Source organism: Coenobita brevimanus, chromosome 33, assembly GCF_032717465.1.
Source record: "Coenobita brevimanus isolate Jiangsu-jjx chromosome 33, ASM3271746v2, whole genome shotgun sequence".
Lineage (NCBI taxonomy): Eukaryota > Metazoa > Arthropoda > Malacostraca > Decapoda > Coenobitidae > Coenobita > Coenobita brevimanus.
Genome location: NC_136986.1, coordinates 44,887,413 through 44,908,881, shown reverse-complemented (window position 1 = coordinate 44,908,881; position 21,469 = coordinate 44,887,413). Strand labels below are relative to the sequence as shown.

Genomic DNA, 21,469 nt, shown 5'->3' with positions numbered 1-21,469 from the left:
ACCACCAACTGGGAATGCAAACATTCAGGGAGCCTGTGGGCTCAGACAGTGTCGCAGGTGTTGTAGAGGCGACTGTGGCCACAGCTGTGCAGCCAAACCAGCCGGCCACACGCCATGGCCTGGAGGAACTGGGGCCAGCCACTGGCAGGGAGAGAGAGGGGTTCCATTGTCCTGATTGCTCTAAAGTTTTTCCCAGTCGATGGAAGTTTGAGCGACACAGGAGAGTTCACACTGGGGAAAAACCTTTTGCCTGTGAACACTGTCCTTATCGTGCTACACAGAAGCCGGTGTTACAGGCACACATGCGGACTCACACTGGGGAGAAGTTCACCTGTCCTCAGTGTTCCTTCCGCTGTGCTCAAAGAACCACACTGCAAAGGCACATGGCCAATTACAACCATGGGGGACACTTTCCAAAGTTATCATGAGCTTTATGCCATTGTTGACAGTTAAACTGCCATGTGACATGGCACTTGTGCAATACTGTATTGGACACCATTTATTCTGTTGGATCTCATATTGTATACATAGTTGTATATAGTAGATAAAAGAAGTTGTAAATGTTTATTTACCTTATTTATGCAAAGAAGTACTTGTTTAGTTATTGATGAAATCATGAAAGCCCACATGTGCCAGATGTCAGAGAATTAGGTCAACATGTGGCTTGTGTGGCAGCATCCCCAAGTGCTTTGAATGTGTTGTTATGAGTGTGATACACCACACGTTAATACAGTTTCATTGTATGTCCGGCCTGGATATCATTATCCTACTACAGGTCTCTGGATGTTGATGATTTTGTGAACCAGATGCTGTATGAAAATATATTGAGTCAAGTTGAAAGAGGAGTTGTGTCCCTTGTTTCTGCTGATGGCCACACAACAGGGTGGGAAAGGGTGAGGTCAGTGTTTGAGTTGTCTCAGTATTGCCTGAAATCTGACCACTGAGCTGTGCTGGATAGCAACTCTGGCAAGTGGAAGTTGAATGTGTGTTTTGGGAGTGTCCCATGCAATAGGATGTGATTTTTTTAAAGTTTATTTTTAATCCTTTCCTTTGAGGAGGAGGGGAAAACTAAGTAAAGACCAATTTATGAGTCCTTACTTACAGTTTCTCTTTAGTCAGCTACTACTCTCAGCACAAGATTTAAGAATTTGTTGTTCTGGTTTATCAGATTACATTGGTAGAGAATTTGGTGCTGTTTCATCAGGTGTTGTGGCTTGTAAGTATGCGTTCAACCAGTGAAGAGGGAGATAAGAAATAACTTTAGCTGCATTAATTTTATGAATGAATGAGTTGTACTGTTGAACTTACAGACACTGGTGTAATATCTGTACCCTGTACCATTATTATATGGTCTATTAAATAGTCATTTCTGCACACCTTTGTGCACTGAATATGTCTTTTGTATAAAAGAATTAATTAGTATCACAGGAACATAATTTCATTAATAAAATTCATACATGAATGCTTCACTGCATAATACATTTATGTCTCATCCTGATATGACAGACACATTGTGTCACACTCGCCAGTTGAATTCAGTGATCCACCTTAGAGCAGTCATGCTGCTCACATCACACTGTCATAATTACCTTCTAATCACAAAGGAGAAGCATTTTGATATTACAGCCATGATATGCTGTCCCCTGACTGCTTTGAAGAGCTTGTTGACTTGACGGCATGCTGGAATATACTGTACAGTAATGCTTAAGTAGACTAGTAACAGTACAGTAGTGTAGTTATGAGAGCCTGTTAAAGATAAGAATGACTTAGTAAGTAGCGTCACCTGCTGACCACTGACACGCTACCATTTTACAGAGAAAAGGCAACGTGGACAAGGACGTAGGCAGCTCCGACATGGACTTCCACCAGGGGTTACACCTGCAAGTAACTCCGGACATCCACATTGCCGATGGCTCCTACCAGAGCCGAGATGGCCAGGCAGGGTCAGTGCGGCGGCTGTGTAAGGCCGAGGACCCATCCATGAGATCGCTGGCGCCTCTCAACCTGCAGATGTACTCTGTGTCCGCCCCTGGCCAGGGCCATGCCTGCTTCCTGTGTGGCAAGGTGTTTGGTCTGAAGCACAACTTGTACCGCCACCTGAGGACTCACACTGGTGAGAGACCACACCAGTGCCCCCACTGCGTGTATCGAGGCACCCGCCGCTCCCACGTACTCACGCACATCAACAGAGTGCACCCTGGCCTGGAGCCCCCCGACGCCCTGGCCCCCCAACCAGACGTCCTCCAGAAATCCCCACCCGTGTCAGGAGCATCTTAAGACTCCAGCGTCTGCCCTCCACGCTACTTTTAGTTATTTTTAACAGTATTATATTGTATTGAACATTTTAAATATAAGATTCCTCTGCATGTGTAGCTTGAATATTGTTGCCCTTTTCCCTTCATAGTGAAATTTGGTATTTATATTACAGTATATACAGTACAGTACTTCAAAAAGAAAATCATGTATTACACCCACCACAAGAAACACCATCGTGCTGTCCTACAAATACAGTGTATGGCACATAATGTTAGGTAAGTTTGTGCTCTGCTGTGAATTAGTACAGTACTAGTCTAGAGCATGTAATATATATATATATACATTATTTTGTTTATAAATTTGAGGAATATTGGAGCTTAAGTTCTTACAAGCTTTTTTTAGTAAGAGTTACCTTCATGGTCTTGGACCTCCTCTTCTCTAGTTTTTTCCTGCATGTCAAGTATGGTAATGAGAGCAATTATGTCAAAAACACTGATTATAGTCACCCTGTGTTTACTTTCATTAACTAGTGAAGGCTCCAGTACATACAATGCAAATTATGTTCTATATACATGAGTTTTCCTTAATTGTGTATGGTATGTCTGGCCATGTTCATCAAGGATGTACTGTATCAAGTCAATTTAACATTTAGCTTTTTACAACTTCATGCTGTTTTTTATATGATCTTTTTTCAGTAGTGTATGGTAACACTGACCATGTTTGTGAAGGCAAGATCAGGGTGATGTGACATATAGCTTTATTTGTGTATGCTTGTGAAGGTAATATGAGGATGATGGGACATGTAGTTTGGTGTGTGTATGTTTATGTGTGTTGGCGGTGCTGTGTGCTGACGTCTGGCTCTCCCACAGGTGGGGTCGCCGTTCCGCTTCACCTGCCATCATTGCTCCAAGAACTTCTACCACAAGAATGACTTCCGCAAACACGTGAGGGTTCACACAGGAGAGAAGCCATATGCGTGTCCGTACTGCCCATATCGTGCAGCAGTCAGAGCTCGCCTGCGCAGCCATGCACGCACACGCCATGATAAAGACCTGTATGTTACTGGTAGAACCTTGTATCTTACCACTGTAACTCATGTAGTAGTAGTAGTAGTAGTTGTTCCCCAGGCAATCTGGCCAAACAGTCCTGAGTCCCTAAGGAAGGCCACATGTAACTCATGTAGGTTAGCTTTGTTACTGCACAAGAACACTGGTAGACTCATGTATCTTATACGCATTGATGTTGCTGTTGTTACCCCAGGCTCATCTGGACATGAACCCAACAGACATAACTTATTTAGAGTAGCTTTTAAGCTTGTATTAATATTTCTGTTGTTGTTATCCAAAGCTCAGTAGCCCCTGCACTCAGTGGTCAGTAACTCAGATTAGGCCAGCTTTATAACTAACCATAATAAGTATGGCTATAAATCATTTTGGGTGTACAGGTAGTCCTTGTCTCAGAATGAGGACTTCCTGTAATTAAGACTTTTGTAGTGCTTCATGTTAAGTGTTACATCCTGAAAATCAAGGATATGTTCTAATGATAAAAAAGTGTTGGTTTTGCCTGAGGCAGTGTCCTAACTCTTTCTTGTCAGTCCTCCATATACAACCAGCCTTACACTTCCATTTATAACAAGTCCTGCCAAACCACCAACAACCCATTTCTATCTCTGTCTCTCTGAAATTGTGTTTACTGTGAAGATGCAACAGTTTCAGCCTGACTTGGACCCTGCTTAGGTGTACCTACATATTTTCCATCTCTGTTCCTGACTGAAGAGAATGCAAGTATCTTCACAATTAACAGTTTCAGTTTGTGGGTAAATTTCTTCTAGTTAAACAGTTTATAGCACAAACAAAAGTACGGAGAAATGGAAAGCATCATGCAGTTTTTTCCCTTGTGTGCGTGTGTGCGTGCGTGTGTGTGTGTTTAGATTAATGGGAGTATGAGAGAAAGAACTACTGGGTATCACAGTGGTGTTATAGTGGAAAGGTTATTTGATCAAATGGAATTGATTTCATATTATACAATACTATCGTCAGATCAGTGACATATTTTATCTTGAATTTGTTTTTGAATGAATGAAAAGGAAAGGAGAATGCTGTACTAGAAACTTTCCTTTTTCTGTTCTTCCTTCAAAATGAATCTGAGTTATGGCAGAGAACCAATCGTAATTATGTTTAAGAACACTACCCAAACTCTATAGTAATTCCTCAAGATCTATGCTGGCTTTAGATCTAGAGAGGTTACTAGAGGGTTGATGCAGAACAGAGCACGATGGAATGCTACCAAGTTAACTTCCCTCACTCATTTATCAATCTTTTTCTTTAGCTAGACACCTCAGTTCCAAAAATGAGGCCATGTGAGAAGCAAATATAATACTGAAAATGATGATGATGACAGTGATGATAAGGAGGAAGATTAATTTGCACTGCTGTTGTTTAGGATAAAGGTTGCATGAGAGTAGCGTAGTATTGTATGCGAGTGTAAAGGGTATATGACTAATGGTACTTGTGTCTCAACAGCTGATTCAAACGTGGAGTGGAAGCAGCGCTTCTTCCTCAACTGGGACCCTCCGTCGCCGAGACCACACCTGCTTCATTTGCAGCAAAGCCTTTGAGACCCGATACAAGCTGGAGAGGCACCAACGGACCCACACTGGGGAAAAACCATATGCTTGCCCGCACTGCCCCCACCGGTGCAACCAGCGCGACAACCTCAAGGCCCACATTGCTAGCCGGCACAGGGAGTTCTATGACCCCAATAAGTTTGACTTCTAAAATAATTGTTTTTATTAATTTTGGATGTTGTTTCACATTTCAGTTTCTTTTTTATAACTCAAATTTCCCACATCATGCAACCACATGATCACCCCAAGGCTAACAAACAGAATTCTATGGCCCTAATAAGTTCAATTTCTAATACTTTGTAATTATTTTTTATATACGCAGAATTTATGTCTGTTATGTTTCATGCTTTAATATCTTTGTTAATGCATACATTGGCTCCAACATGACAGCCTCAAGGTTCACATTGCTGAAAGATTTTGAGAGTTCTGCAACCCCAATATGGTTTATTCGTAATATTTTGTGTACAGGTATGTTTTCCTGTTTGGTTATTGTCTTTCACATTTTATTTTATTTTATTGTAATAACTCAAATTGCCTGCACAGCCACAACCAATGCAACAACCTCAAGGCTCACAGTGCCAACAGGTACAGGAGTTTGATTTCAAATATTTTTAACTGCTTGGTGGTTTGACGGTAGATTACTTGGGTCAAAATGGGCTGTGGGTTACATGCTGCAGTTTCAGTCCTAGAGGTGACCAGAGGCTTTTCTCTCCTCTAAAATGCCATCAGGGGAGCAGGTTGGTCTTCTGTCCCAGTGTGTTCAAGGCTACCATGACCTAACCTCAGCCCCCTGCACTTCAAAGAGGGGGGAAATGGACTTGGCAGTTACTGTTAATTTTTGTATCTGTTACTATTTCCACATGTTCCATTGTAGCAACCTCAAGGCTCACAGTGCTGGCAGACATAGGAGTTCTGTTACTCCAGCAAGTTTAATATATTGTATTTATTTTTATCTGTTGTTCTTTTTCACATTTTAATTTCTTTTCAGTGATAAGCAAACCAAATTTATTTAGCACACATATGTTTTATGAGTGTCTTGGATAATAAACTGATTGTACCCTTACAAGTTACATGTCTCTAATTTTCATTGTTAAACATGAATCTGTAATAAAGTTTACAGTCTGTCTTCTTTCTTTTCCTGGATATATTGTTTGGAATAAGTGATATATGTTTTGGAGCTGGTAAGAGCAGAATTTCATTTAGGCTTAGGTAAATCAGCAGAAAAGGGCCAAAGTTTGATTGCATTATTTGAATATGTAAGTGCATTGACTGCTGAGTATGAAGAGTGCATAAAATGCCTTATCTAAGAAAAATGTCGAGTTGCACAACATTTGTACAAGAAACTGTGATGTGGATGAAGTTTTATAATTCATTGTTTGTGGTGTCACCAAAAAGAGGCACCAGGCACCATTTTCTTTGTTTTTGCTTGCAATAAAACTCTCAGCATTTTGTGTTAACTTAGGTGTCATGCTTATTTTACCATGTCATTTACTTTTTTTGTATTCCAAAATATCTACTGTATAAACTGTAAAGGAGTGAACCTGAAAAATTAATTGTTGTAAACATTGTAGTACCTGTTAATTTAGAACACAGTAAACTCTTTCGGAAGAGTTTTGTCACTCTCATCTTAAAGTCATTCCCATCTAAATGTCAGGACCAACTTGCTTAGCCCAGGGCTCCTACTCTCCTCATGGGGCAACACAGGATTTGATGATGATGATGATTTTTGTATGAGTGATGGAGTACTGTGATGTAGATGATGACTTCAGACAGAAAATACTACATGAAAATCAAGCATCAGATACATACAGTGCTTATACTGAAGTCACACTGACAATCAGCTTTGTTGGAAATAATTTAGGAGATTTTGTCACACCCCTTCCTCACAGATTTATTTGGCCTGTGACATGTTTTATCTCGTGTGTTACTGATGCAAACTGTGTTAATATGAAAAGGATATAACTACATACAAGAGAATACATTATTTAGGTGTAATATAAAAAGTTAATCTCTAAATAAGCAGTTCTACAAAGCCTTTCATGGCCAGGTATATATCAGGGGTGGCCAGTGCTCCATTTCTGGCTGTATCACTGAGTGTAATTCATTAGACCCCATTGACAGTTCCCCTACTTTTGCTCTATCGTGCTCCTGTTTCCGTGTCCTGCCCACATTTAGTAGTAGGAAACAGGGTAACGATGGCAAGTAGTGTAGTGTGTGGTAGTAGTTGGGGGCAGTGTAGTGGTTGTGTGGTAATAAGGAGACAGAGTTGTAGTTTGGTAGTTGTGATTCAGTGTGGGTGTGGCAGTAGTTTGGGAGTGGGTGTAGCAGAGTGTGGGTGTGTTTGTGCAAGGCTGCCATAGTGTTGAGGTGGTGGTGATGGTGCTGGCAATGGTGAGGGTGGGGATGGGGAGGGTGAGGGTGGAGACTGCACCCTCATCAGCTTTTGTGACAGTGGTTGTTTTGACGAAGCCACTTGCCGTCACCACCTCAATCACGTCCACAGTCACTACATCACTCTCTGGGTGGTAAGATGAGGTGACTGGTGTGTGGTACAGTGCAAAGTAGTCGTTTCTGCCCTGTCTCCCTGCTCCATCCACTTCCATGACTGCTGAAGAAACACAGAAGGTAAGAACTTGATTCATTTTATCCCAGTTTGTTCATCACATGGAAGGAGTCTCAAAGATTCGGTAAGTTATTTGATATTTGTAGAGTCATTCATGTTTTATGTCCTCTAGACTGCGTGGTTGTTCAGATGTTTAACCATGAACCCCATTTATCATCATCATCATTATCCCAACCTATATTCCCATTTAAAGATAGGCTAACACCACTAATATCTAGAAAGGGTAGCTTCTTCAGTTAGATTATGAATAGAAAGCATAGGTATTATTTGCCTTACATCATTGGTGGGGAAAAGAGGTCATGATGATGATGATGATGATAAATGCTTCAAAAACACATATATCCATTGCAATAAAACATTGCTAACACTTTTGTGAGGGTATTCATATGTATGGTTGTGTGTGGGGATTAGTATAGGTGTGGATGTGGGTGTGGGTGGTGGTATGGATATGGGTGTGGGTGAAGGTGTGACTGTGGATGCAGGTGAGGGTTTGGGGAAGGGTGAGGGTAAGATGAGGTTGCCATACCTTGAGAATTAAGGATGTATGGCAAAATGTCACTCTGCCATTCTGTCACTTCTACCATCATTGCAGTTGCCAACAAAACTGCCACCATCATCATCATTTCCCTCTGAAACATATAAAAACTTCATAGCACATTTTCTCTTTCTGTTTCAGTACTCATTTTTCTTTGTATATTCAATGGCCCATTTGCCTGTGTATATTCTATTCATTTTCCTCTCATCTAACATTTGTTTCAATATTTTACAATTGTTTAAATTGAAGTTATATTATTTTTTTTACATAATTTGTTGGTATTTATCAACTTTAAAGATTTCCAATTAGTTTTGCTTTTGTTTTAATGAATGGATAGACATTACTGAGAGATTAGCAGCCATTCTCCACCAGGCACAGACCTAGACTGACCTCGCATGACCTGCCTAACCCTTCCTCCTCCTCTCCCTCCTGCCTCCCCCCACCTTTCCATCCTGCCTCCCCCACCTCCATTCTTTCTTCCCCTTCCTCCTCCTCTCCCTCTTGGCTCACCCTCTTCCTGCCTACCCACCCTCCAGCATCCCCATCATTCCCTCCTCTCTCCATCTCCCCCACCCTTAATTGTTTCACCTCACATCCTGCCTAACCCCACCTTCCTATCTCCTCGCTTCTACCTCCCTTCCTCCTGCCTTCCTTATCCTCCCTGCTCCCTCAACCCCGCCTGTCCAGCCCGACCTCCTACCTCACCCTACCACCCTTTTCATTCACCCCTGCCTCAACCGCTCCCTTCTGGCTCGCCCTACCTCCCTCCTCTCCTGCCCACATCCCCTTCCCTTTTCCCCGTGACCCATATCGGATTTAAGTATATAATCAGGAAAGCGCGGATTAAGTTGGTATTTTTAACCCTTATCTAGCATAGGAAATCTTTTTAGCCGCCTGTTATTGTTTTTTGGCATTCTTGCTTTTTTACCCTATTCATGTTTTGTCCCCAGTTTATTTTTTTACAAAAAGCTGCAGTCATATACATGATTGACACAACATCCGAGGAGTGTTAGGGTTTCCTCATAGTCGAGGCTGAGTAGCCTAGCCCCGGGCTCCTACGTTACTAATGGCAAAAAAGGACAATGATATAGCCCCGGAGATTATACCTGTTAATTTATCAGTATTAAATAGCAACGCATTGAAAAAACCGTCAAAGGAGTGATGTGTTATCTGTGTAGAATGATACCTCCCTGGTCTTTGATTTGTATGAAGTAAAGTGTAATAGTTTATTGATGGAATAACAAATACTGTGATCATTGAGGCCAAGCTCGAACTGGGCGTCTTGAGTTATTGATCACTTGGTCCGTGTTATGTACTGTACTCTTTAATAATACACTCATCCACGATTTCCAGAGTAAATTTCCACCCTTCTCCCTTATCATCAGAGAACCATTAATATTTTACGGGTTTAATGAAGACTATAAAAATGTACGATATATACATTTGAAATGAAAATATCCGTAACAATGGGGGTATCAAAGGAGGCCATAAACAAAATGAAGGTTGGGTCGCCGAGCCTCTGACGCTGTTCAACAAGGGATAGTGCAGGTATGAGCTCTTAAAACCCCTTATACATCCACTCAATTTAAAATCCATACCTTGCTTACAATTATAAGGTGACAGACAGTGAGTTAGGTGTTGTAGGTGTCGCAAAAAAATGATGTGAACTCGAGGAGGCTGGGTTGTCATAATGGCTGAGGCAGATGATGGCTGGTGTTATCCCAATTTTGTTACCCTGGGAGGTAGACTGGGTTATATTTAGTTGTTATGTGACTTTCAAGCCCATTTATGAGGCTATCACACGTTATCGTATAGGGAGGTATGGATTATTATAAGTGTACGTCATACTGGGGGCAGAATAAGCTGGTTATTGTTATGGAGAGTATTAAGCATCTTTTAGCACTTCTTTTGCGCCAATAACGCTTAAGTTTTGGCATGATTGTAATTTTGAACACATGAGTCTCTAGGTTAGGTTAGGTGTTGGTTAGTAATCATGAAGATGGTAAGTTAGGTTAAATAGATTGGGTTAATTTGATAAAAGTAATCTTGACTCCAGAATTAAGGTTTCCCTTGTGTTTACGAAGCTACACAATATTGGAAGCTGGCATGGTATAGTGATATTACATGGTTTATAATCATGAAATAAGCTGTTGAATTCTGGACTTTAGTCACAGATATTTACCCCCAACGGGCCTAATAAACCATTAAAATTGTGTTCTTGCTGCCAGATGAATTTATTCAGCTTGGGAAAGTTCTTATTCACAGTTGTTGAAAACACTGTGGAAGGGATTATGTTTCATCAGATTTAGCCACTGTGTAATATGTTTGTGATACCCAGATTCTTTGGAAATAAGTGGTATGATGCCAGGGTTAGGGTCAATGAATGTTTCCATTTTGATCAGGCTTGGTTTGTGGATAAGAATGATCAAGTTTTATAATTAATGATGTCAGTACACCATATTTCTGTAACTAAGTGTGTTACTTTGATGATTGAGTTATGTATGATCTGTGCGGGGAAAAAATTACAGTACTGATTATGGTAATAGGAGTGGGAGCTGCCCCTTGATTTTCACAGACAAATGCTGTACTGTATTGTGTAGTGTCTCCAGGGTAGGATTTCTGCTTTTGTCATGGTGTTTGGTGAACATATAGAACCTGTGTTTATTGAACCCCTAATATATAGAAAGAGTCTGCCTTTATTTGCCCCCTAACATATACAAATAGATTCTACCTTCATTTAACCCCTAGCGGTACAAAAGGTAAGGGCTGCACATCACACTATGACAAAAATTTACCGTCATGTACCATGGTAAGATTTACTTGCGAGTCCATGTAATGTGTGTGTATTTTATGCGAGATATTCGTTGTTCACAGGCAGTTGTGTGAGTGTGGTGCCATGGAGGGTGGGTTGCTGTCCCTCAAGTGGAACAACCACCGCTCCACCTTCCTTCAGGTTCTCTCCACCGTCAGGCACAAGGTAAACAGCCATTACTGACTATTTTGTGTCATGCATGTGTTTTATTTATTTATTTTTATGCTGGGAGAAGGAACCAAGTGTCTGACATTGATAATGATGAGTACATGCGATATGGTTAGGCTTTAAGTGCAGCATGGTGGCATTCTCTCTATTTCTGAATATTACCTCAAAATTGCAATAATACTTCATCTGTCTTGGATGGTTGGTATGTCATTTCTCTCTCTCTCTCTCTCTCTCTCTCTCTCTCTCTCTCTCTCTCTCTCTCTCTCTCTCTCTCTCGACCCAATCTTACCTCACTATAGGATGAGAATGGAGGTCTGGACAATGATGATCTATCTATCTATCTATCTATAGCCCAACGCCCTAATCCCACAAAGGGTGGCCGCGCAATGATGATGATGATAATTATGCTTGACTCTACCCAACCCCTTTGTTAAAAATTCCACTAATGGTTTGTTTTTCCCGGTCAGGAGTCGTACAGTGATGTGACGATAGCGTGTGATGGCAAGTTCTACCCGGTGCACAAGCTAGTGTTGTCAACATGTAGTGAATACTTTGAGCAAATGTTTGAGCGGACCAATTGCAAACACCCAATCATAGTGTTAAAAGACATCAAGAAAGATGACCTGGAGGCTTTATTGAACTATATGTATGTTGGTGAAGTGAATGTGCTTCAGAATAATTTATCAGGACTAATAAAAGCTGCCGAGGGACTGAGAATCAAGGGTCTAGCTGTGCCTGATGAGTCTCCGAGTGAACCAGAGACGCAGGATAGTAAACGTAGTGTGGCGTGGGGGGGAGACGAGCCTGATGCAAAAAGAAGACGGCAGGATGAGACGCCAGCCACATCACCTCGACCCCCTGTGGAAAAGAGCGTGAGGGAGCGATCGCCGGCCTCGTACCGGGACGCATACAGAACCACCTTCAGAAACAGAGACCCCATCAGCCCAGTACCCATCACTCCTAGTCCAGAGACCCACCCACCACCCGCTGCTCCAGACCCACCTCCAGACCTCCCGCCTCCCCCCACACCATCCCTGGTCCCACCTAATGCTGATGTTGGGGGCACAGAACCAGTCAGGCCGCCCGAACATGAGGTAAGAAGAAAGGAGATCTGTTTTGCCTTATACCAGAGTACTGTACTGTTTGTTGTTGGTGTGTAAGGTTTACTGAGAGGTGTGTGAATATGTTTGTATATCAGAGCATATTTGTTCATGCGTGTTTTTGTCTTCATTGAAGTTTAGTACCAGTAAGGCTTCCTCTGACAAAATATTCCATATTTTTCCACCATACCTTAAAATTATAGTCACACAGTATTGTTGTCATGCAAAGAATAATGCAGTTGTTGATTTAGTAAGAGAAAGTGACAAAGAAAGAAAGAGAGAGAACGTCCAAGTTACCAATCCTTATCCCCTTATCCGTACCCCAGGTGAAGGTAGATGACGCATTAGTTAAGGAGGAGCCTCATGAGAATTACGCAGAGGCTGAGGAGAGCAAGGAGGGTCTGGGTGGTGATGCGGAGGGGCTCAATTACACCCACACCACAACAGCGGGTGGCCTAGAAGCAACGACGGGGCCGGGCAGGTTCTCACCGGGGCTAAGACCGGCGGCGCAGCCACAGACGTTAGAGGACCTTGTGGCGTTACCTGGAGCCTCAGGATTACAGGGGGTATGTTATTACCTTATATCTGTGAATCTTTTGTATTTTTGCCATTGTTTAACCTTTGAACTATGATACTCTTTTAAGATGGCTTTTGTTCTCACTAAATTTTGTTCACCTTTGCTTTTAAATCCACAGTACAGGCAACTTAGCTACCTAATAGAGTTCCATTGCTGTCTAAGAACCTGATTTGCTAGTTTCCCTCGATTTACGGTGCTTGTTGTTTGGAAAGAGTTGTGATATTTTAAAACATACCGATATCCCCATCTCCCACTGAGGATTGCCTGTGTATAAAGGTGGCACATTCTGGTTTTCTCCTGTCATTACCAAGAGATGCAGTCAATACAAACTTAATAACTTTCAAGGAAGGTCAATTCTTTCACTACCTTGTATGATTTAGGAGAGGTTTTTATATCTGGAGCTTTTTCCTGCTTTGATTTATGGTCCCAAGGAGGTTAGAGAGCCATATTGTAGATATCTGCAGCACGGGTGACCATTAGCAGTTTTGTTAGGAAACAGAGATTGGTGATATGGATATAAAATTTTTCATGGTATATTTTTGCTGATGGTTAGGGCCAAAGTGGAGAGTAAATTGTGTGGTTCGTTTCATTGGTTATACTGTTCAGTTGTTCTTTAATCCCTATAATTGTAGTTTGTCTTGTTTCATGAATTTTGGCTCACCCTTTTCCTGTGTGGTACCAGTAGGAATTAAGTTTTGAATAATGATGCTAGTTCTCCTGTTTTTGTGCTTTCTTTGTCTCTGTTTTTGGATCCTACATCACCCTATGTCTTAGTTAGGAATTATGTTAGGTCTGATGATGATGTTATTTGTTAATAATTTGTATTGATGATATTGTATGGAATTATTCAGTGCTGATAATAATGATGCTATAATTCATTTCTCCTTGTCGTCAGAAACCGTTATGGGAAGGTGACCGAGCGTTATTGGGCATCCCGTTTGAGAGCTACACCAGCAACCAGCCTCCCAGAGCCTCCCAGATGGTGAGTGTACCTCCATACCTTACTGCCATCCCCTCCACACAGCCTCTTTCTTGATGACTAGCTTTGCATTGGGGAAGTGTCATTGGTTTGCCTTCTCCATCTGAAGTTCCAGTAGTCATGGAGGAATAACTCAGTACTGGTAACATTAGTCCTTTCAGGCTTGCCACTGATGATATTAAAAGATTTTGAATTTTTATTTGATTAACCATACAAATTCGTTTATACATTGGCTCCTGCTCTTAGTGATTTTAGACAAAAATTGAATACCATTGAAGTCAGAGTGTATTGTTCTTAATTAAAGTATTCCTTTAGAAGTGCCTTGGTTTATTACAGTGATGTTCATGCTTACATACATGGTGAAAGGCAGAAAGACAGTACTTCATGCATTTATTGATTTCAAATGTACAAGAAAGAGGTTGGATGCAGCGGATGAAAGTTTCTGTGCCAAGCACCTTTGAATTACAATATTTGAAAAAAAGGAAGAAAGAAATAGAAAATGATTAGGTTCTAAATTAATGATGGATGGCCTAATTTATTGTCGGAATTTCAAGGACAAAAAATCATAGTAATAAAAGGTATATTAAAAAGGAACTTGGCATCTAGACACTGAATAAGTTAGATGTAAGAATTTGCACTTTCTTACATTCTTTTTTGTGTTACATCAGCCATCAGTGAGATATGAAAAAGATCCCCCCCCTCCCCTTCTGTCTTCAGTGCTTGTATTGTTGGGTAAAAGCACTTGAATACACAGAGTTACTGACAGAAAAATGGTCCAGTTATCTAGAAACTTAATATCCAAAAGACATAGTCTGAACTCAGGTAGGTTCCATTTAGCCCCCCAACACATCGTAGGGGTTGAGATGGGCTAACCGTTACTGTATTAATGTTTAAGTTCCGCACAAATGGCCTTTTACCAAGAGCAGTAGAACCCAAAGCCAAGCTGTGTGCTATCAGGTTTGCAACACATATCTCCTTCTCCCCCCTTGCAGTTGGTTGGCTGATATAACTGTAGAAATGGTAGTTTCTCCCTATTTCATGTACTTTTGTATATTTAGCCTTCATTGAACCATGTCATCCTTTAGAGGAAATATGTACTCTACTGTTGGCAACAAAATCATGTTGCCTCTAATGCTTTTCTCTCTTTGGACTTTGAAAATCATTGTGGTGGATCTGCAACAACCATTACTAATAACCCTGTGGCTTGACAAACTTATGAGTGTTGGTTCCTGAAGAGTCACTTGATAGATTCTCAGTGTCCATGGAGAGAGAGAGAGAGAGAGAGAGAAGGGAAGCAACAGACCAATTGCTTCTGATAGGACAATATAAAGGAATTGAGGACTATGTTGATGGTGAAAATAACATGTTGAAATATAAGTGCTGTAAACTAGTCTCCCTTTTCCTATCATGAATCACTGTTTCTTGGGGCATGACCCACTGTCGCCAAGTTATGATGAACAAAGTACCGGCAGTTTTTTTACCATTAGTGTAGTTAATAGGCATGATCTCAGGTCGTAATGATGGCTTGATGCCTTTTTATAATAAGCACCGGTACTACACGTAAACATTTTATAAGGTAGTTTTTTTTTTTTTTTTTGGCTGCTGTTGTAGCTATTGATACCGTAGTAAGTCATTCTCAGACACTATTGTAATGCCTTCATATGAAACGTTCTTTTTTAGATTCATGTAATATATGATAATAATTGTATGAAGAAAGTTGTGATATTCAGGAATCCTTCTTTGACCCATTATTGAAGAGTTACATGTTACCTTACATTACTCTACATAGCAAAAGGTAGGATAGAGTACAGGACTTCGTAAAACATGGAGGAAAGTTTGTTGAGAGGGAGTTTGGTCATAGTAACACCTACAGATATTTACATTGTACTGACAGAAAGGAAAGTGTGTTTATTGATGTGGAGAAAGAGGGAGTGGAAGGAACAGTGCAGGACATCCAGTGAATAAGAGCAGTGTCTTCTACATGCTGTTATTTTTATATTTAAACTGATACAGCTTGCAACAGAATTAGAATAATCAGTAGTGCGTTTGTGAAATTATCCACTATGAGCAAGGTTGAGCATATCGGACGTGAATTTGGAAAACAGTGACAGGTGTTGAAGCATAAGGAAACTGGTGTGCAGTTAGAGAAATGGAAGGAAAATTACATTCAAATAATGCCCTTAATCATGAAGTGCTGGGAGCTGCGGTCTCTCACAAATGAATTGATACTTGGTGTACTATTATGTATGGGAGGTACTTTTTTCATCGCTATTACAGTGTATTGTAGTACAGTTTGCAGTCATGTTTCTTGTGATATGTCTTTAGAACATATTGAAATGATTTGTAAGCGTACAGTACAAGTGTATCATAACTGCATTGTAAGATTACGATTGTCACTTCGAGCCACAAGACTCAGATGCATGGTGGTCCAGTGGTAATGGATATGCCGGTTAGAGTGAAGGCTGACCTCTGCATGTAAGGTTTTGAATGCTCTAAAGGCAGCTGAAGGTTTTTCAATCATGTAAATGGTACCAGGGGCATAAATCTGTCTTGTACCCTTAGATTTACACACCACTAATAAACATCGTAAAGTCTGAGGGTTAGGGATTGATACCATTGCTTATGTGGCAGAATTGTGACCCAGCAAAAAATGTCACATGTAATGCCTGTGAACAGCATGAGTTTATGGATGATCTTTGCATGCGAGGTGGAGCCAAGAATTCAGAGGCTTGATGAGTGAATGCTTATGTGGTCCTTTTTACTGGGCATGTAGTTTCACAGGTCACTTTGTGCTTCATGTTCTTTGTTCTGGATCATGTCTTACTCCCATCTCGTAAGTGGGTATTAAGGTTAGGATGATGATGGTACGGAGCAAATTTTGGTTTAGTCAGGAGTAAAATTGAAAAATCCATTTAGTACTGTAATTATACAGATTGTATTGTGAAAAAATTTTGTCTATTGAACCTATGCTGCTTTGATAAGAACTTGTAGTTAATTTTGTGAAAGGCCGAGGATGAGATGGAGGGATGGGGTGGAGAGGTATATGAGAGAGGGGGGTGTGAGTTGGGAGCAGGGCAGTGAAATGGCGGAGGACAGGGCGACGTGGAGGTGATTTGTTTGTGGCCACCCTGAATGAGATTGAGGTGTCTGGCAATAGATAGATAGATAGAACTCTTTTGCTAAATATGGCTTTAGGTGGGTGATGGAATTTGGAGGGCCAAAAGAGGAGAGAGAAAATAGTACATGTGTGTGTGCGTGCGTGTGTGTGTGTGCGCGTGCGTGCATGCGTGCGTGCATGTCAGTATTCCAGCTATTACACACACCTCAAGGAAAAGGTCTGGTCATGAAGTGAACCTAAAATTGACTAATACAGACACAGATGCCGTTATTACTGTAGGTCTCGTTATGTCTCATTTCTGGATTTTTTTTTTTTTTCTGTTGTGGGGGTGGGGGGGAGGGGTTGTTATGTCTGTGGTAGATTACAGAAAAATTGCCTTACACATCCATTGCTCTCTATAAAACTTAACTGCCATTGTCCCTAGTATACAGTACCGTACCAGTGCTCAGAAAAAGCTGTAATATTTTAGAACTGCTTCAGTGGATTCTCTTTTTGTCATTATTATCACATAGGTTTCATACCGTAACTTTTCCTTTATTGCTTCTCAGGCACATTGAAAATTAACCTCCTTTACCACCTGCGTTGCGAAGCGAGTGGAGTGGTAATGTTTTCAGTTGTGAGGTTGGCTGGCTGGCTTTGTTTGTGTGTGTTATACATCCTGAATTTGCATTAAATCAGAAATGGAGGTGCAAAATAATGTGCCGAGGAAAAACTTTGCTGCCACGCCGGTGGTGAGATCCCATCGTGAGATGGCTTCTACTTTTATATTCATTCATTCATTCATTGCCAGACGCCATGTATCCCAGACGGGGTGGCCAATGGCTTAGAGTTAATTGTTTTACTGGGAGGGGCACTAATCCTCCACCAACCCCACTTGACAAGTAGGGATGCCAACAGCATCTGGTGTTCCCAGGCGGTCACCCATCCAAGTACTAACCAGACCCAACGTTTACTTTTATATAATGATGGTTAATCCCAGGTAATTTATTAAGCTTAGACTGTGTGAATTAACAACGGTTTTTAGCTATAGAGATATTAGGGGCATAAACATGAAATCTACAGTATATATCAAGAGTAAAGAGATATGTTTGAAATATGCCAAGACTAGAATAGTGATAAGCTGGCATATTTAAAAGAGCGAGAGAAGGAGACGCAGAAGACCAATGAGAACACACTTACTCTCCTCTTGGCATGCATATTTGTACCTGTTTTCTAGTTCTGATGATCACGGTTTTCACTCATGTGGTTTATAGTGGCTAATATCTAGTACATTTGACCCAGTCTTTTAGTGGAAGATTGGTTTAGGTCAACGTGGTTTAGGTTGTTGTTGATGATGATGATGATTTTTGAACTGAACAAATTGAAGTCTTACGTTGTAAGGCGCTATTATATTTTAAGTTCACATACAGAGGAAACAGCTTTCACAGTATTTGTTGCACAGTTGTGAATGCTGTTATGAGGGAGGTGGTTTTAATTGTTGGTGGTTAGGTTTCTAGTTTTGTGGTGTGTGTGTGTTAAAAATTTGTGTTGGTGATATGATTTATTCAGGAATGTGTTGTAAAGACATTTTTAGGTGTTATTTTACAAGTGTTGTGGTATACCAGTACTGTACAGGTTTTCAAGACTTTAATGTTGGTGTTCTGGAAAACAGGGTTTTGGTGTAGATTCATTAGTAAGTGCCCAGGTTTGTTGTGGTTTAGGGTGTACAGTATGTGTAGGTTTAATGTAAGGGAGTTGTGTTGGCCGGGATTGAAGAACAGGAGGAGCCTGGACTGAACTGCCCATTTTCTCTTATAGGGGCCACGCAGCAGTAACCCGAGTGAGCTGCTGGGACAGACTCTGGCCCGCGCAATCCAAAGTGCCCATGTGTGCCCCGTCTGTGGCCACCTTGCCCGCCAGAGGAAAGATCTGAAGAAGCACTTACGCGTCCACACCGGTGAGAAGCCCTACGCGTGTCCCATATGCCCATACCGCTCCACTCAGAACAGCAACCTCAAGACGCACATGCGTCGCTTACATACCCAGGCTGTGCTGCCTGAGTCATCCCGGCCCACCTCCACACAATCCCAGACCACCACTACCCCAGTTGCATGCCCTCCTTTATATGTAGACTGAGCCCACGTTAGGAGGAGGAAGATATGAGGAATAGAAGGTGGAGTCATCCCAGCTTGCCTCTACACAAGCCCAAGCCACCACTACCACCCCAGCTACTTGTCTCCCACTATATGTAGAATGGACCATTACCCATTAGAAGGAGGAGGATTTGAGGAATCAGAGGAGGAGGAAGACAGGGAAAGAAAATAGAAAGTAGAAGAGGTCCTCCCTTTTAATCCTTCAATCCTTTATTGCCTCATCAGAAGAACAGGGGCCTGGGACTAGTCTACTCAGTCCCAGCATTAGCAGCAAGAATATCCGATCATTTGTCCCAGCAAGGCATTATGTGAGCTTTAAACCCCGGCTGTCTCACAGATGTAAACCCCCTTCGTGTGCCACCTAATTTAAATAATAATGTGAGAATGATATATGGAATCTGTTGTCACTGTCATGGGGTTTGTATAACTGAATCAGCAGTGTGCTCAGAGTAGAGGGACCATTGTTTGCAAAGTTGTGGCAGTATAGCACCAAACTTGCCTTGATACATAGACAAAGCCAACTCAAAGATGGGCCATTTTGAACCTCTTATAAACTGAATTAAATATTGGAAGGTGGTGATGATGTGTGTTATTGGGTGTGGTGTTACCCATGCTGTACTAGTCTCATTGAGGTCAGATATTGGGCATGTAGTCCTACCCACTGGCAAGTTTATGCCACTGACAAGTGATAAGTGATGCATGTTTTTCGCCCCCCTTTGTTTGGATAGTGTTGTTCCTGGTCTGGGTGATGTTGCCGATAATACATCATCAGTAGGTGTACAAGATGAGCCTTACCTAGCAGCAAGTTGATGCTAGCGAATTGAGATGTATGTTTTCCGTAAGGGGTAGTGTCATGCATAATTTTGATGTTAGTCCATGAGTTCCTATCCAGCAACAAGTTGATGCTACTGATCAGTGATGCGTGTTTTTCTCTCCTTAGGGCTGGATAGTGTCGTGAACAATGCACCCGTCACGTCATTAAGTTTGGTCAGATAATGTCGCAAACAGTGCACGATCAAGTCAGTGTGTTAGGTGTAAGGCCTTGAGTCGTACCCAGTGATGAGTGATGCGTATTTCTCTCCCCTCTAGGGCCAGATAGTGTCGCGAACAATGCCCATGTCGAGTCAGTTTGTTACGGTGATGAGCGAGCCCAATGAGCCGAGCCTGCAGCCTTGTGACGACAGCCTGAGGATGTTCTGTGATCAGTGCAACTACAAGGCTCGTGATAGTGCCAACCTCAGACGACACAAAAGGATTCACACGGGTGAAAAGCCATATGCGTGTGCATTGTGTGATTACCGGTCCACACAGAGCAACAACCTCAAGGCGCACATGAAGAGAAAACATTCAGAATTTGCGTATGAGACCAACTTTGACCAAATACCCACAGAAACCTTATAATGGATTAAACTTTATGTAATTTCAATCCAGCGAGTGAAAGCCAGTCTGCATAGTGCATCAGTGCCAGTGCCTATGGAGAGAGCATTTTGAATTTGCATCTGAGGGTGACTTTGAACAAATACCCACAGAAACTATACAATAAACTGAAACTTTTATGCAACATCATCCCAGTGAGTGTATAGTTGTTTCCATCGAGTGTTTCTTGGTCAGTTTTCTTAATACCATAATTCTTGGTATGTGTATAGTTTGGGATTCACCATTCCATTAATAATGTTATTGTAATTAAAGGAAAGATATACTTGGGTTTGCAGATTATTGTATTAAATATCACTTACCTTCAGTGTAAAAAAAAAATGAATGTTTATTTTTATTTGTGAATAAAATTTTTAAATCAGTCTGCTACTTGTCTCTCATACCTATTAATTTTTTAAGTGGAGTGAGGTAGGCCTGATCTGTTAAATATTCAAATATGGGTTACGCTGATGATGATTCAGTGGTGGAAATTAAAAGTTGTGGTGTGTTTTCCCGAACTGTAATGCATTAATAATTCTGAGTGTGAGAGTGAGACTGGCTAATAGTGTGTGTGTTGATAAGGTGAATGGATTGTGAGGAAGAGGATGACTTAAGTGAGGTGGAGGGATAGACTGGGGAGGGTGGCGTGTTGTAGGGGAAGGGATCTTTACTGAGTAGCGATAGAACTTTTTTTTGGCGGGGTGGGAGTTTCCTTATTGAAGGTAATCTTCACAGCTGTGGCATCAAATAGTCAAAGACAGAGGGTGTAATTTATTCAGGCAATATTAATAGAAGGAGGCATCAAAAAAATACAGTACATTATATTTAGCTCACCCGCTTTATCTAGGCAGAGTATTTTATGCTTTTGCTGCTTATTTCACATAAATTAATGGCAAAATAAAGCAATACTGACTCTAAACTCTTGCCATACCACTTCTGCCTGAAATAACATCATAATCTAATGTTAGTCATGTTATACCTCAGCATTCAAGATGGAGAGACGGCAATTTTACACCTAAAGTGAACAGAGTATGATGAATGTCCACTGTGTAGTTAACAGGGAGCAGCTTAACCACCACCAGTTATATTATTAGGATGGAGTGGGGTATTAGAAGACACACACAAGTATA

At 41.3% G+C, this 21,469-nt stretch overlaps 3 protein-coding genes across 4 annotated transcripts in view; all 3 read left to right on the top strand.

The window, feature by feature from the left end:
• LOC145395920 (uncharacterized) overlaps positions 1 to 5,265 on the top strand; it is a 72,525-nt gene extending 67,260 nt beyond the window's left edge. Inside the window, exon 6 of the mRNA XM_080269451.1 lies at positions 4,779 to 5,265. Within this exon, the coding sequence (XP_080125577.1) occupies positions 4,779 to 5,033 (255 nt within the window). The 3' untranslated portion in view covers positions 5,034 to 5,265. The remainder of the gene's footprint in view (positions 1 to 4,778) is intronic.
• Positions 1,855 to 2,357, top strand: LOC145395701 (putative transcription factor Ken). The gene has a single exon (XM_080269243.1). The coding sequence runs from the start codon at positions 1,855 to 1,857 to the stop codon at positions 2,275 to 2,277; it is 423 nt and encodes a 140-aa protein (XP_080125369.1). The 3' UTR covers positions 2,278 to 2,357.
• A 4,260-nt stretch (positions 5,266 to 9,525) lies between the features above and the next one.
• LOC145395922 (uncharacterized) lies at positions 9,526 to 20,631 on the top strand. Of its 2 annotated transcripts, none has more exons than XM_080269454.1 (6): positions 9,526 to 9,588; positions 10,915 to 11,017; positions 11,488 to 12,114; positions 12,447 to 12,686; positions 13,593 to 13,679; positions 20,016 to 20,631. In XM_080269454.1, exons 2-6 carry the CDS (start codon positions 10,937 to 10,939, stop codon positions 20,325 to 20,327), a joined length of 1,347 nt encoding a protein of 448 aa, XP_080125580.1. In that variant the 5' UTR covers positions 9,526 to 9,588; positions 10,915 to 10,936; the 3' UTR covers positions 20,328 to 20,631. The 2 variants fall into 2 exon arrangements, with proteins under 2 accessions (XP_080125580.1, XP_080125579.1); XM_080269453.1 differs by lacking the exon at positions 20,016 to 20,631 and adding an exon at positions 18,592 to 19,505.
• The last annotated feature ends 838 nt before the right edge of the window (positions 20,632 to 21,469 follow it).